The sequence below is a fragment of the Hyperoodon ampullatus genome, assembly GCF_949752795.1.
Source record: "Hyperoodon ampullatus genome assembly, chromosome: 10".
Lineage (NCBI taxonomy): Eukaryota > Metazoa > Chordata > Mammalia > Artiodactyla > Ziphiidae > Hyperoodon > Hyperoodon ampullatus.
In genome coordinates, this window is record NC_136923.1 from 41,556,171 (window position 1) to 41,571,426 (window position 15,256).

Sequence of the window (15,256 nt, forward strand, 5' to 3'; positions counted from 1 at the left end):
TCTGTCACTTACTGTGTGTCCTGGAGAGAGGCACTTAGATTCTTCAGTTTTAGTTTTCTCATTTATTAAATGGGCAGAATGCCTCAGAGTGGTTGAGGTTTGTATGAGATAATGGATATTAGTAATGATAAATTTAAAGCATCATATACCTTGAAGGTTTAATTATAGTTCTTACTTAGTTACCTTAATACTGAGAGTATTGACATTAGTGGGCTGTGAATTACAGCTGATCAAGGTCATCTGTCTGGTGTCCGGCTCATAATATCTGGTCTGTGTTGAGGCCTGTGTTGTTCAAATCAAATATCAACCATACCAACATGAGCTGAGGTATAATAACCTATAATAAGGTATAATAACCTTGACAGTGAAGTCGTATGTGATATGGTATAATATAAATTTGTGAGTGTGTGTACATATGCAGTATCTTTGAAATTTGGAGCAGATGTGTTATCAGAAGGTGACTTTAATTTTTTGCCACAGCTGCTTATTAGACATAAAAGCTCCATTTTAACTGAGGCCATGTGCTTTATAGTGGTCTTGTGACATTAGAGTGACCTATTCTTAAAAAGTTACACTAAATTACATCTCAAAAAATTGAGTGCTTAGACTATAAATTGTTCACATAAGTGAAGTGACTCAGATATAAAGTAATAGCTGTTTTTTTCCCTTTAGAAGTGGGAGCAGAACAATTATGTTTTCCCCTCTATAACATATTGGACCCTCTCTTAAAATTCCCATTAAAAGTCACATTTTAAAGATATTTCTAGACTGGATTTATGTTTGAGAAATTAGCTTTTGTATAATTTCAAGTCCCTTGTAGGTAGAGCCAATCTCCAATAGACTTTCATCCAGCAAATGGATAAATTTCACAGGCACATGCTATTTGGATATATCTCACAAATGTGTACATCTTTTGTATTATTTCAGTGGGACTGCAAACCAGTTTCCCCTTTTTATTGCTGTTAATTGTTTTGGCTTTGGCGTATGATTGTCAGCTAGTTTGGGTAGGTACTACAGAACCCTAGAAAATGTTTATTTTCCCTCTGCTTTTTGACAGTTTGAATTTCAAACACTATATCTGCAAATGAATGTTGCAGTTTTGGGTGTTTTTGGGTTTTGTTTGTTTAGGTTTTGTTTTTTGTGGTTTTTTTTTTTTGTTGTTTTGCAGTGATATTGTTAAGATGTTTTTGGCATTTCCTTTGGGAATTATTTTCAGTATGTGTAACATTCCTTCCTGTTGATAAATTGTTATCCTTTAATATATCTTTGCACTTTAGAAACAGGTAAAATTTGTCTGGAGCCATATCTAGTAAATACAGGGAATGATCAAGCTGGGTAATGCCATTTCAGTTTAGAAGTTATCTCCCAACCAACATTTGTAGCCAGACTTTTCATGCTAAAGAAACCACAGCTTTACTACACATTAATTGAATCCTTTAGAGTGTCTCCATGATAAGCCTTACACAACTGTGATCTTGTCAGATAAACTCTTCATGAACGTAGTTTCACTGATGGTCAAAGAAATTTTACCCTCCAAAATATTAACATTTTTCTATTGTAGATTTGGGTGTTTAACCTCTTGATCACTCTGAAGATAACATGTTTCATCCTATTGACAGTTCTCAAAATTAGTATTTTGATCTAGCTTAAAAATTTTTTTTTTCAAAATCAGAATATGAAATGTTTGTCATTCAAAATGTGCGGTATAATTGTGAAGCCCTTCCTTTTCCAAATGAGTTAAGGTGACAGTACATGCACACCTCATTTTATTGTGCTTTGCAGATACTGCATTTTTTACACATTGAAGGTTTGTGGCAACCCTGTGTCAAATTAAGTCTGTTGGCGCCATTTTTCAACAGCATTTGCTTACTTCATGTCTCTGTCACAAATTGATAATTTTTGCACTATTTCAGACTTTTTCATTTTTATTGTATTTGTTATGGTGAGCTGTGATCAGTGCTCTTTGACATTACTATTGTAATTGTTTTGGGGTGCCATGAAGTGAGCCCATATAAGCCAGCGAGCTTAATCGGTAAGTGTTGTGTTCTGCCTGTTCCGCCGACTGGCCATTTTCCGATCTCTCTCCCTCTCCTTGGGCCTCCCTACTCCCTGAGACAAAATAATATTAAAATTAGGCCAATTAATAACCCTACGATGGCCTCTAAATATCAAGTGAAAGGAAGAGTCATACATCTCTCACTTTAAATCAAAACCTAGAAATGATGACGTTTAGTGAGGAAAGCAAGTTGAAAGCTGAGATAGGCCAAAAGCTAGGCCTCTTGTGCCAGTTAGCCAAATTGTGAATGCAAAGGAAAAGTTCTTGAAGGAAACTGATAAGAAAGCAAAATAGTCTTATCAGCCTTATTGCTGATATATATGAAGGAAGTTTTAGTGGTCTGGATAGAAGATCATACCAGCCACAACATTCCCTTAAGCCAGAGCCTAATCCAGAACCAGGTACCTAACTCTCTTCAGTTCTATGAAGGCTGAGATGGGGGAGGAAGCTGCAGAAGAAAAGTTTGAAGCTTAGCAGAGGTTGGTTCATGAGGTTGGAGGAAAGAAGCCATCTCTGCAACATTAAAGTGCAAGGTGAAGCAACAAGTGCTCATGTAGAAACTACAGCAAGTTATCCAGAAGATATAGTTGATTCCAACTCTAATTGATAACTTGGAGGGGTTGAAGACTTCAGTGGTGGAAGTAATTGCAGATGTGGTAGAAATAGCAAGTGAACTAAAATTAGAAGCAGAGCCTGAAGATGTGACTGAACTGCTACAGTCTCATGATAAAACTTGAATGGATGAGGAGTTACTTCTTATGGATGAGCAAAAAAGAAAGTAGTTTTTTTGAGATGGAATCTACTCCTGGTAAAGAGGCTGTGAAGATTGTTGAAATGATATCAGAGGATTTAGAATATTACATATATTTAGTTGATAAAGCAGAGGCAAGTTTAAGAAGATTGACTCCAATTTTGAAAGCAGTTCTACTGTGGGTAAAATGCTATCAAATAGCATCACATACTCTAGAGAAATGGTGAAAGGAAGAGTCAGTCAATGTGGCAAAAGCTTCATTGTCTTATTTTAAGAAATTGCCACAGCCACCCAGTCAGCATCCATCAACATCGAGGCCAGACCCTCCACCAGCAGACAGATCCTGACTCTCTGAAGGCTCAGAGGATGGTCAGCATTTTTAAGCAGTAAAGCTTTTTTTTTTTTTTTTGCGGTACGCGGGCCTCTCACTGTTGTGGCCTCTCCCATTGTGGAGCACAGGCTCAGTGGCCATGGCTCACGGGCCTAGCCGCTCCGCGGCATGTGGGATCTTCCCGGACCAGGCACGAACCCGTGTCCCCTGCATCGGCAGGCGGACTCTCAACCACTGCACCACCAGGGAAGCCCAGTAAAGCATTTTTAAATTAAGGTATGTACATTGTTTTTTAGACCTAATGTTACTGCACACTTAATAGAGTACAGTATAGTGAAGCATAACTTTTGTATGTGCTGGGAAACCAAAATATTCATGTGATTCACTTTTTATTGGAATATTCACTTTATTGCATGTTCTGAAACTGAACCCACAATATCTCTGAGGTACACCTGTAGTAGGAAATGAGGTCAAGGCCTTGGGGAGGAACAAGATGGTCAGGGCTTTGTGAGGATTTGGGCTGTTAGTCTGAATAATGTGAAAATCCACTGGAGCAGTTACAGCGGACTGGCATGATTTGACGTATTTTAAGAGAATCGCTCTGGTTGCTCTGGGTGAAGAGATTGTGGGAATCAAGGGCAGAAGTAGGGAGATCAGTTAAAAGACTGTTGAGTGATCTAGGCAAGAGAATATGGCCACTTATATGGGAAGAGTAGAAGGAGAGATGGAAGAAATCAGATTTTATTTTTATGTATTTATATATATATGTACATACACATATATATATAAACTCATATGTACAGATACACGTACACATGTACATACATATATAAAAAATGCAGAGCCAACAGAATTTGCCAATCGATTAGATTAGGAGAGTGGGTCCGGAAGAAATTAAATTTGGGATTCGTTACAGTATCTGGTGTTCGGCTTAGTGGGTTGGGAAAATTCCAGTTTATCCATCTGTCCTCTTCAGCCTCCCAGAAACTGTTTCTACTCAGAATCAGGGTTACCAGCACATATGTGTTAACCTCCTACATGCAGAGTAACTTGCCTCTTAAGGATGCTTCCTTCTGGGCGTCGGCCCTTAGAAACTTCCTTGGAAACTTAACTTTCCAGATAAATTGGTGATCATAGAATAGAGCCCAGTTAGATATGTTTTGTTTTATGGTTTATTTTATCAAAGTTAAAGTAGAACTTTAAGAATTATTTATATTTTATCTTTAGAGTATGCTTTTTAATTTTTTAAGCAGTATTTGGTCATCTTTGTTGCTAATACTTCTTTGGTACTGACTTCTGATTCAGTATTGTCTGGTTATATGTCAGTGTTGAAAAGTGTTTTGTATTTAATCAAATTTCAGGCTTTGGGGCAGGAGTTAGGTGAGGAGATAAATTTCTACAAAATTTTTGATGTTGCACATATTTCCCATCTTGTATCCAAATACCTAGAGATGAAAGTATTTCTAAGGTATACATTTTTCTCTCAGCTTCATGATACTATTCTGACAATTCTGCTTTGACAGTTAGCATTGAATCTGGTTTATGATATGTATAGATTAAGCTGTTTGCAATATTGGATCAAGTATTGTATTCTTCCTCTTTGTGTGTGTCTTCTCAGTAATTATTCATCCAGAAATCTGCTGGGCAGCTACATTTACCTATTCAGACTCCTTGGGTCTCTACTGGTATCATTTGGAATAATTATATTTTGATTATATTTTGTATTTTGAGTACTTATCCATTAATACTTCTGAATCATCTTACCTGATAGAATCTCAGTTTATAGGGTCAAAATCTGTCCTTAAGTACGTATCTGTTCAGCTCCTTGGTAGTCATGACCTTTTAACAAAACAAGATTGTTTTCAGGGCTTCTTGTCACTTCTTTAGACAGTTTTTCTATCGTAATTTCAGAGTAGGTTTAAGTCCTAGCTAGCCATGGTACTTATTTGTTATATAACTCCAGGTGTGGGAGATACACCCACCTCTGATGGTAGTCAGGATTGAGTGAGATAATATATGCAAAAGGGCTTTTCTGCTTGATAAAGCACTATATATATAAATCAGTGTGTCATAAGGATTTTAGATACATTGAATTCCACTGTCTTTCTTATAGAAGCCTACAAAAAGCTAGAAAACTAGTTTAAAATTTGATCACCTTCAGCTTCCTCTACCGTGGATCACTCCTTTTGACCTTTTCTGGGCAAAACAAGCTGTTAGGGCTTCCCTGGTGGTGCAGTGGTTGGGAGGGAGTGCAGTGGTTCCCGATGCAGAGAACGCGGGTTCGTGCCCCAGTCCTGGAGGATCCCACATGCCGCGGAGCAGCTGGGCCCGTGGGCCATGGCCGCTGGGCCTGCGCGTCTGGAGCCTGTGCTCCGCAACGGGAGAGGCCACAGCAGTCAGAGGCCCACGTACCGCAAAGAAACAAAAACAAAAACAAGCTGTTAGTTATTAGGAATTGGTAGTTAAAACACTGTCTGTAAAGAGCATTGTGTGGAGCTCTTTCTCAGATATCCTAGGAGTAGCACTTCAGTTGTTATTCAAGTCTCATTGAAGCCAAACAATTGGATAGGTTTCATGAGTACTCCACCCCACCCCCATCCCCGCCTCCACCTCAAAAAAGTTTTCTAACTTTTTATGATAAAGTAAAATCAAAGTAAGTAAATGAATAGGGAATTATTCAAAAAAGAAAAAAAGAGTTTGAAGTAAAAGATTGTTTTACACATTTGTAGTAAAATATTCATATTGAAAGTTAAAAAAAAAAATTAATGGATGTATCTTCCAATAAGATTTGTCAACTTGGAAGTCAGATACTGCTTATTAAGAGCTAGAAAACTATAAATTGTGAATTTCTTCATTTTATCTTTTAGAGTTATGCCCAGCCAAGCCTTCAGTACATCCAGGGACAACAGATTTTCACAGCTCACCCACAAGGAGTGGTGGTACAGCCAGCCACAGCCGTGACTACAATAGTTGCACCAGGGCAGCCTCAGCCCTTACAGCCAGTAAGAAATATTTTGGTTGCTAAAACTCTCCTTGGCTACCTACCTTATCTTTAGAAAGATTGCTTTTTGTTTGGTTTAGTTAGGGGGGTTTTTACTCCTTTTTTTTTTGTTTGTTTTTTATAAAAAGTTTTGTAGTCGCCAGTTTCACTCAAGTGTCTGTGTACCCTGAGGGAGCACTACTCAACAGTTTTGTCAATTAAAAAAAATTCTGTGGAACTTACAGCTATGTTAATTTATATGTACTTTGCCCTTAGGATCCTTTTTATTTGTAATTTAAACTGACTGATCTTGTATTCTTATACTTTGCTATGAATTTCTGAAGTAATAGTTTTCTAGACTAGCTCCATCATTATTTATGGAGAACTAGACTATGATACTGTACTGAGGACTAGAGATATAAAATTGAATGATATAGTTCACTTTACATGTTGTACAATATATATTGAAAGAAGCTTTTAGTATTCTGCAACATATGTAGAAGGATATGATGAAATCTTGATGAAATGCTGTTTTTAGATGAAATGGGAAATAGGAGCTGGCACTAGAAGCAGTTGAGAAACTAAACATGAACAAATTAGCAGGTTAGAATACTGACAATTCCAGAGAAGGCTCTTGTTGCATTCTGGTGGCTTTCGATAAGTAGGGCAGTTGGTGGAGATGGAGTAAAAAGACTACATGTGAAACACTTAGAAATAAGACAGTGTGTATGGCAGGTATTTGAGGGCTTGCTATGAATTGGGTCCTTCTAGGCATTTTGAAAATGAATGTAAGATGCCATTCCTGTGCTTAAAAGTTGACATTCCAGTAAGAGAGATGAGGATCACAATGAATAATACTAAAAGTAGTCAGCGTTTAGTGTCATGAAATATGCAGATAGAATTTGAGAAGGGGAAAAAATTATTCCCAAATTGGAGAAGGATTGGTAATCTAGTAGATATTGAATAATTTGGAATATTCTTAAGTGACACGAAATAGGGGAAAGAGATCACCTTATAAGCTAGATAGAGGACTACAGGAATGGAGGAAGTGGAACTTAAGTGGAGCCAACAAAAAGCAGCTCTGTGAAGTAAGGCTTGGGGGGTATGCACAAAGCAGTCATGCTCGGAGACTTAGGTTTGCTTAAAAGTGGCCATGTTTTATCTGAGCCTGGGATCTCAGGTTCCTCTTTAACTGCTCAAGCAAAGGTAAAGTTGGAAATTTTTTTCTTTATTAACTGGATTACATAGAATGAACAATTAAGGGTATATATCCTTATCGTGATTATATTATCAGTTTACTAGAGCTGCTTTAACAAAATACCACAGACTACGTAGCTTAACTAACAGAAATTTATTTTCTCATAGTCTCGGAGCCTGCAGGTCTAAAATCAAGGTGTCAGCAGGTTTGCTGTCTCCTGAGGCTGCTCCTGTTTCGCAAATGGCTGCTTTCTCACTGTGCCCTCACCTGGTCTTTTCTCTGCGCACATTCCCTGATGCCTCTTCCACTTCTTATAAGGACACCAGTCCTGTTGCGTTAGGGCCGCACTCTCGTGACCTCATTTAACCTTAATTACCTATTTAAAGATGCTGTCTTCAAATACAATCACATTGGGGGTTAGGGCTTCATATGAATTTGAGGGAAGCACAATTCAGTTTATAACAGTGATTATGAAGTTTTTATGTTTTTCAAAATGTGGCATTGAATTTTTAAAAGCTATTTATTTAGAAAAATTTTCTTCAATTAAACTAAAAAACAAAAAGCTGTTCACCCACTTCTATATTTTTTAAATATAAATATGAGGTTTCAAACATACAAAAAATATATAATGGATAAATGTTAACATTTTATCATATTTGCTTCTATCTAAAGCCCATTCAGCTAATTGGTATCTTGGAGTTGGTTATATGCCATTTAGCATTGGTTTTTTTAATGTTGAAAAATATTGTTCTAGATAATGAGCTGCTGAATATTTTTAAATATGGTGTATTGGATGGTGAACTCGGAGCCTGCTGTGAATTTTCTGATAGATCCCTAAAGCTCTTCATATACACTGTCTCTAATCATTTCCCAGATTGTACCTTTACTTTTTATCTTTTTTTAAAAGAAGAGGTAGATGTATGTTTTTACATACTGCTTAAGTAGACTATTTTTGTCCTTCTCAGCCAGATTAAAAGAAATGTCACTGATCAAGAACTTGTGTGTCTTTTTAGCCTGAAATGGTTGTGACAAATAATCTCCTGGATTTACCACCCCCATCTCCTCCCAAACCAAAAACCATTGTCTTACCTCCCAACTGGAAGACAGCCCGAGACCCAGAAGGGAAGATTTACTACTACCATGTGATCACAAGGTAAGAAGCGCTGTCTGAGCATCCCCAAATCAGCTTTCAGTTGGTCAAAGAAGCTGCCACTGTAAGGGGAGTTTTATGGTTATAGACTTGTTATTAGCTGTTAACTGTGCCTGAGGGCTGCTGGTTTTCCAGAATCCCATCATAAATGTTATGACATACGTTAGACTTTGGTCCTTTTTAGGTATGTTCTGGTGTTTTTAATCTGCAAGACTCTTGGAGAAAACTAAGGAATTTATTTTATTTTATTTATTTATTTGGTTGCGCCAGGTCTTAGTTGCAGCAGGCGGGCTCCTTGGTTGAGGCATGTGAACTCTTAGTTGCAGCATGTGGGATCTGGTTCCCTAACCAGGGATTGAACTGGGGCCCCCTGCGTTGGGAGCGTGGAATCCCAACCACTGTGCCACCAGGGAAGTCCCAAACTAAGGAATTTTTTTAGAAAATGGTAATGACTTCATCTAACATTGTAGATAATCAGGGGTCATGGGTAAACCTTTTCTGTAAAAGGCCAGATAATAAATATTTTAGGCTTTGCTTGCCAAACATTCTTTGTCACAACTGTTCAGTTCTTCTGTTGTTGTGTAAGCAGCCATAGACAATACATAAATGAATGGGTATGTCTCTGTTCCAATAAAACTTTATTTGGTTCGTGAGCCATAGTTTGATGACTCCTGCAATTTATATAAAAAACCTGATTTATCTTTTTCTTAGAATTAAACAAATATATTTTAGGCAGATAGCTTTATGTGAATATATGTGTTTTCTGTGTGTGTATGTATGTATTCATTGGTATATAATGGGAGTTATTGGGGTGCATGTTTTGTCATCTGCTTTGTTTACCAGTCTATTTATAGAACTTTCTGTATCAATTAATGAAAAACTACATTATTTTTAATACTTGCTTATTTGTTGCAGGGCTCAGCAAACTATGTCAATGGGCTACTTGTTTTGGTAAATAAAGTTTTTTTGGAACACAGCCACACCCATTTATTTAGGAATTGTTGATGGCTACTTTCATACTCCAATGACAGTAGACTAGTTGTGACAGAGATCGTTTGGTCCACAAGGTCAAGGGTATTTACCGTCTGATCCTTTATGGAAGAAGTTTGCCTAGCCCCTGCTCTTCTGTATGGCTATACCAAATTTTGTTTAACCCACCCTGATTGATGGATTTTCACTATTTTATATATAACTCTAAACCTGGACATCCTTACAGACACTAATACTAATCTTACTGCCTTCTTCAGGCAGATTCTTAGAGGCAAAATATTTGATCAAAAGAGATATACATTTTAAATTGGTAAGTATTGTCAGCTTACCATTAAAAAAAAATGGTACCAATTTAGACTCCCACAAAAGGTACACAAAAGTGCCTTTTTCTTCATGTAGTTTCTTTAACTCATGTAAAATAGTAGATGAGAAATCTTATTTTTATTTTCAGTTCTTTTATTTTTGAGATGGAACGTCTTCATTAGATTATTGGCTATTTGTATCTTTTGTGAATTGCTTGTTTGGGGCATCTACCCATTTTCTGTCAGCATTGTTAATCTCTTTATCAAGAATATTGCAGGGCTTCCCTGGTGGTGCAGTGGTTGAGAGTCTGCCTGCCAATGCAGGGGACGCGGGTTCGTGCCCTGGTCCAGGAGGTTCCCACATGCCGCGGAGCGGCTGGTCCCGTGAGCCATGGCCGCTGAGCCTGCGCATCCGGAGCCTGTGCTCCGCAGTGGGAGAGCCCACAACAGTGAGAGGCTCGCCCACCGCAAAAAAAAAAAAAGAATATTGCAAATGTTTTTGTTTGTAATGTCTTGTGTCGTGAAGAAGTTAAAAATTTCATGCAGTCAAATATTTTCCCTTTATGTATTCTGCTTAGAAAGGTCTTCATTATTCCCATAAAAATACCTTTATAAAACAGCCCTTGGGACTTCCCTGGTGGCACAGTGGTTAAGAATCCCCCTGCCAGTACAGGGGACACGGGTTTGATCCCTGGTCTGGGAAGATCCCACATGCCATGGAGCAACTAAGCCTGTGTGCCACAACTACTGAGCCTGCACTCTAGAGCCCGCATGCCACAACTAATGAGCCCACACGCCACAACTACTGAGGCCCGTGCGCTCTAGGGCCCACATGCCACAACTACTGAGCCCACGTGCTGCAACTACTGAATCCCACGTGCCTAGAGCCTGTGCTCCACAAGAGAAGCCACCGCAGTGAGAAGCCCGCTTGCTGCAACTAGAGAAAGCCCGCGTGCAGCAATGAAGACCCAATGCAGCCAAAAAAACCCAAGAAAACAAGCCCTTGTTATGCTGCTGACTGAAAGTGTTGTGACTTTAAAAACCAGTGTCTTCAAATTTTACCAGAACTTTGTTTTTTCAATACCAAAGAAGCTTTTTAATGGACTATCACTTTTCAAAAAAAAAAATTGTATTTCTTATTTATGTGTGTAATTTTTCCATCTTTTTTTCTAGGTTTTCCTTAGCTAGCACCTAAGAGCATAATACCTCCTGTTTAATTCCCATAATAAAACCCACAGCTGCTTGTGGTTCTTTGATTACAATAGAAATCTTGAGCCCATTTTATAATTAGTTCTGTCGGTCAGAGATAAACCTATTTTCATAATCATCTGCAAAACTGATTTACATCAAATGCCTTTAATGTTGCTAACTAAAGATTGCTGTGGTAGGAAAGCACAAGACTGTAATGGCAGGATAGACCTGTCAGATATGTCGCTAGCTTCTTGGAGGCTTTTGACGTTTTAAGTGATTCCCCTTAGAGCATTTCCTGTAACAGCCAACTTCTGACTCCTGAATAGAATTTCCTTACTTCCACATGTTAATTCACAGATCTAGCTTTAAAAAAAAAACAAAAAAACAAAAAACATCTTTGCCTGCTAACTTTCAAAACAGCCGTAAACATGCAATGAGGGAATTCCCTGGTCGGGAACTAAGATCCCCAAGAGCTATGCGGCGTGGCCAAAAATAAAAAGCATGCAAAGAGTTAACGTGGTTGAACTCTTTTTTTGTAGCCAGCTGAAAATATTTTTAACAGAGGGCACAAGTTTTTAACCTGTACATCTTTTCCATGCTGTAAGTCATCAAGCCAGAGGGGCAAAACTACAAACAAGAAGGCTCCTAAGGCAAGGAACAGTTTTCTCACATGATCAAGGATTGTGAGGAGGGTGTTGTGATTTATTTTATTTTGCTCCGGGTACATGCTAGGTACAATCATGATCACCTGCAGAGGGGTGGCATAGGCAGGCACCTACTCCATGTACTTTCCTTAGACTTTGCTGAATCCTGATTTCAGGACATTAATAATCAGGTGACAGACAAAGATGTTTGGTTTTACTGTTGTCTTTGATACCCAGCAAATGTTGCCACAGCATTGGCTACAGAAATACAGTGGGATAAAAACAGTGTATGTCTTTGGGATAGAATCACTGCTGCTGGGAAGAATGTCTCTGTGTTATGAAGCTGACTTGTTCTGTTTCATTGCATGTTGTATATTATGTATATATGAGTAGAGATACCTATGCCAGAGTTCTCTGTTTTCTGGCCATGACAGCATGGCTGTTCTTACCTTCTTCTAGGCAGACTCAGTGGGATCCTCCTACTTGGGAAAGCCCAGGAGATGATGCCAGCCTTGAGCATGAAGCTGAGATGGACCTGGGAACCCCAACATATGATGAAAATCCCATGAAGGTGAGTGTGGCTTACAGATATGTTTCCTGATCATTTGGGATTCTTTGCCTTGTCATTTTGTAGAGTCAGTACCCACGTTATCTTGGAATTCTATTTTTCTTATTGTTCTGGAGAATTATGCATATAAAAAATGCTTGGGGGTGGTAGGACGTCCAAACAATACCGAAGTACAGTATATAGAACAAAAAATAAAAGCCCTTAGTTTCTATTTAGTTTCTCCCCTTTCATCATACTTCCCTCTCTGGAGATAAATACTGTTAACTTTTTAGTGCACAGGTTCTCAACCAAGAGCAGTTTTGCTCCTCAGGAGACTTTTGATAATATTTAGAGACATTTTTGGTTGTTACAGCTGTGGAGATGCTACTAGCTTCTAGTGTGTACAGAGGCCAGAGAAGCCACTAAACATCTTAGAGTGCACAGGATAATCCCCCACAACAAAGAACTGGCCCAAATGTCAGTAGTGCCAAAGTTGCAAAACATTGTTTTGTTGTGTGTTCTTCCAGACCTTTATGGAAAACACACACAGTTGTTTTTCTTTCATTTTAAACATACAAATAGAATCATAGTATTCTTATTCCATTATAACTTCCTTTAATATATCTTAGCTCTTTCCCTGTAGATTACAGCATTCTTCTTCCCTTTTTTTTTTTTTTGCGGTACACGGGCCTCTCACTGTCCCGGCCTCTCCTGTTGCGGAGCACAGGCTCCGGACGCGCAGGCTCAGCGGCCATGGCTCACGGGCCCAGCTGCTCCGCGGCACGTGGGATCCTCCCGGACCGGGGCACGAACCCGCGTCCCCTGCACCGGCAGGCGGACTCCCAACCACTGCGCCACCAGGGAAGCCCAGCATTCTTCTTAATGTTATGTTTCTTTTAAATGTGATTTTTCTGTTTAACTGCAGTCTTTCTTAGTTTGCTTTAATGTCCTGCCATTTTGGGATTGGTGGGTTTGGAAAGAAGTTAAACTGGTTGCATTAAAACCTCACCAAAGGGGCTTCCCTGGTGGCGCAGTGGTTGAGAGTCTGCCTGCTGATGCAGGGGACACAGGTTCGTGCCCTCGTCCGGGAAGATCCCACATGCCATGGACCGGCTGGTCCCGTGAGCCATGGCCGCTGAGCCTGCGCGTCCGGAGCCTGTGCTCTGCAACAGGAGAGGCCACAACAGTGAGAGGCCCGTGTACCGCAAAAAAAAAAAAAAAAAAAAAAAACTCACCAAAAAAGTATAACTGGGCCCCCCCTTTTTTTAAGATTTGAAACTGAGATATTTTACTCTGGAAATACTATTCTAGAGTAAAGCGAAAGAGAGCTTGTTCCTCACTCTCCTTCTCACAAGAGAGTAATCGGGATTAGAGGTCATGTAAATCAGTGTGACTCTCAATGCTTGAATTAAAAATTTTTATCCTTTTCCACTTGGAACAGGACTCACTGTCTCCAAGGATGTGGTGTCTTGAATGAAATCAAAGACAATATATCTATGCTCTAAGATTTGAATAGTATTTAATTTTGAAAATAAGAGACACTTAACTAGTTAAGTCAGTGGAAAGAGGTGGAAGAGGGAAGGAAGGAATGGGAGTAAGAAGGAAAGTGGAAACAAATCCATACCTCCTTTTATATTTAATTCACTTTGGGGGAAATGTTTTTCTTTCTTCAGCATTATATTTAGCATTCCTTTAGTCTGAACAATTTCCTTTTTTTATATATATATAAATTCTATCCACTTTAAAAAAAATTTATTTGGCTATGTCAGGTCTTAGTTGCGGCATGTGGGAATCTTCCCATTGAGGCATGCGGGCTCTTCGTTGCAGTGCACGGGCTTCTCTCTAGTTATGGCACGTGGGCTCAGTAGTTGCGGTTTGTGGGCTTAGTTGCCCCATGGCATGTGGGATCTTAGTTCCCTGACCAGGGATCAAACTTGTGTCTCCTTCATTGGAAGGCGGATTCTTAACCACTGGACCACCAGGGAAGTCCCAGTCTGAAGAATTTCCTTTAATACTTTGAATATTTCAGGTCTAATTGTGATGAGCTCTCTCATTTTTGTTTGTCTGAAAAGGTCCTTATATACCTCTTTTTCTTAATATATTTTATTTTCAGACAGTTTTAGGTTCCCTTTAAATTTGAGCAGAAAGTACAGAGTTTCCATGCACCCCCTGTCATCACACATGCATAGCGTCCTCCACTATCAACAGCCTGCTGGAGTATGGTACATTTATTGCAATCAGTGAATCTACATTATTATCACTCAAAATCTGTAGTTCACATTAGTGTTCTTGGTATTGTACATTCTGTGGGTTTTGACAAATGTATAATGGCATGTATCCACCATTATCATCTACAGAATAGTTTCACTGCGCTGAAAATCTCTGTGCTCCCCCTATTCATCTCATCCTCTCTCCCCGCCTCCCCCCATCCCCATCCCTATCCCTGACAACCTCTGATCTTTTTACTGTCTCCAGTTTTGCCTTTTATAGAATGTCACATATTTGGACTTGTAGCCTTTTCAGATTTGCTTCATTCACTTAGCAATATACATTTAAGGTTCTTCCATGCCTTTTCATGGCTTGGTAGCTCGTTTCTTTTTAGCATTGAATAATATCCCATTGTATTAGATGTGCCACATTTTATTTATCCATTCACCAGTTGATGGACATTTGGGTTCTTTCCACTCTTTGGCTATTATGAATAATGGCATATGAACAATTGTGTACAAATCTTTGGACATACATTTTCAGTTCTCTTGGGTAGATACCTAGGAGTGGAATTGCTGGATCAAAGTTAGACAGTCTATATCTAACTTTTTAAAAAACTGTCAAACTGTTTTCTAAAGTTGCTATATCATTGTACATTTCTGCTGGCAGTGTATGAAGTTTCTGTGGGAGAGTTTTTATAGAGACAGGTACCTAAGGGGAAAAAACCCCGTAACTGTCATGTGCTTCCAGTAAAAAACTATCTGGATGTTCATTCACTCTCTCTCTTAGCTTCTTAGGCTTTTGTCTCTGACTTGTCAGCTTTACCTTTTCTTGTATTTCTAATGAGAAAATATAAATGAAGTCATCTATTTTGTTATTAACCCTTTGATAGTTTATGAAGGAACAAA

General features: G+C 38.8%; 1 protein-coding gene across 2 annotated transcripts in view; it reads left to right on the forward strand.

Moving 5' to 3' along the window:
* SETD2 (SET domain containing 2, histone lysine methyltransferase) overlaps nt 1-15,256 on the forward strand; it is a 119,760-nt gene that overhangs the window by 98,274 nt on the left and 6,230 nt on the right. For both annotated transcript variants that reach the window (XM_079713138.1, XM_079713139.1), the window contains exons 16-18: nt 6,006-6,140; nt 8,330-8,469; nt 12,053-12,164. In XM_079713138.1, coding sequence (XP_079569264.1) covers nt 6,006-6,140; nt 8,330-8,469; nt 12,053-12,164 — 387 coding nt within the window. The remainder of the gene's footprint in view (nt 1-6,005; nt 6,141-8,329; nt 8,470-12,052; nt 12,165-15,256) is intronic.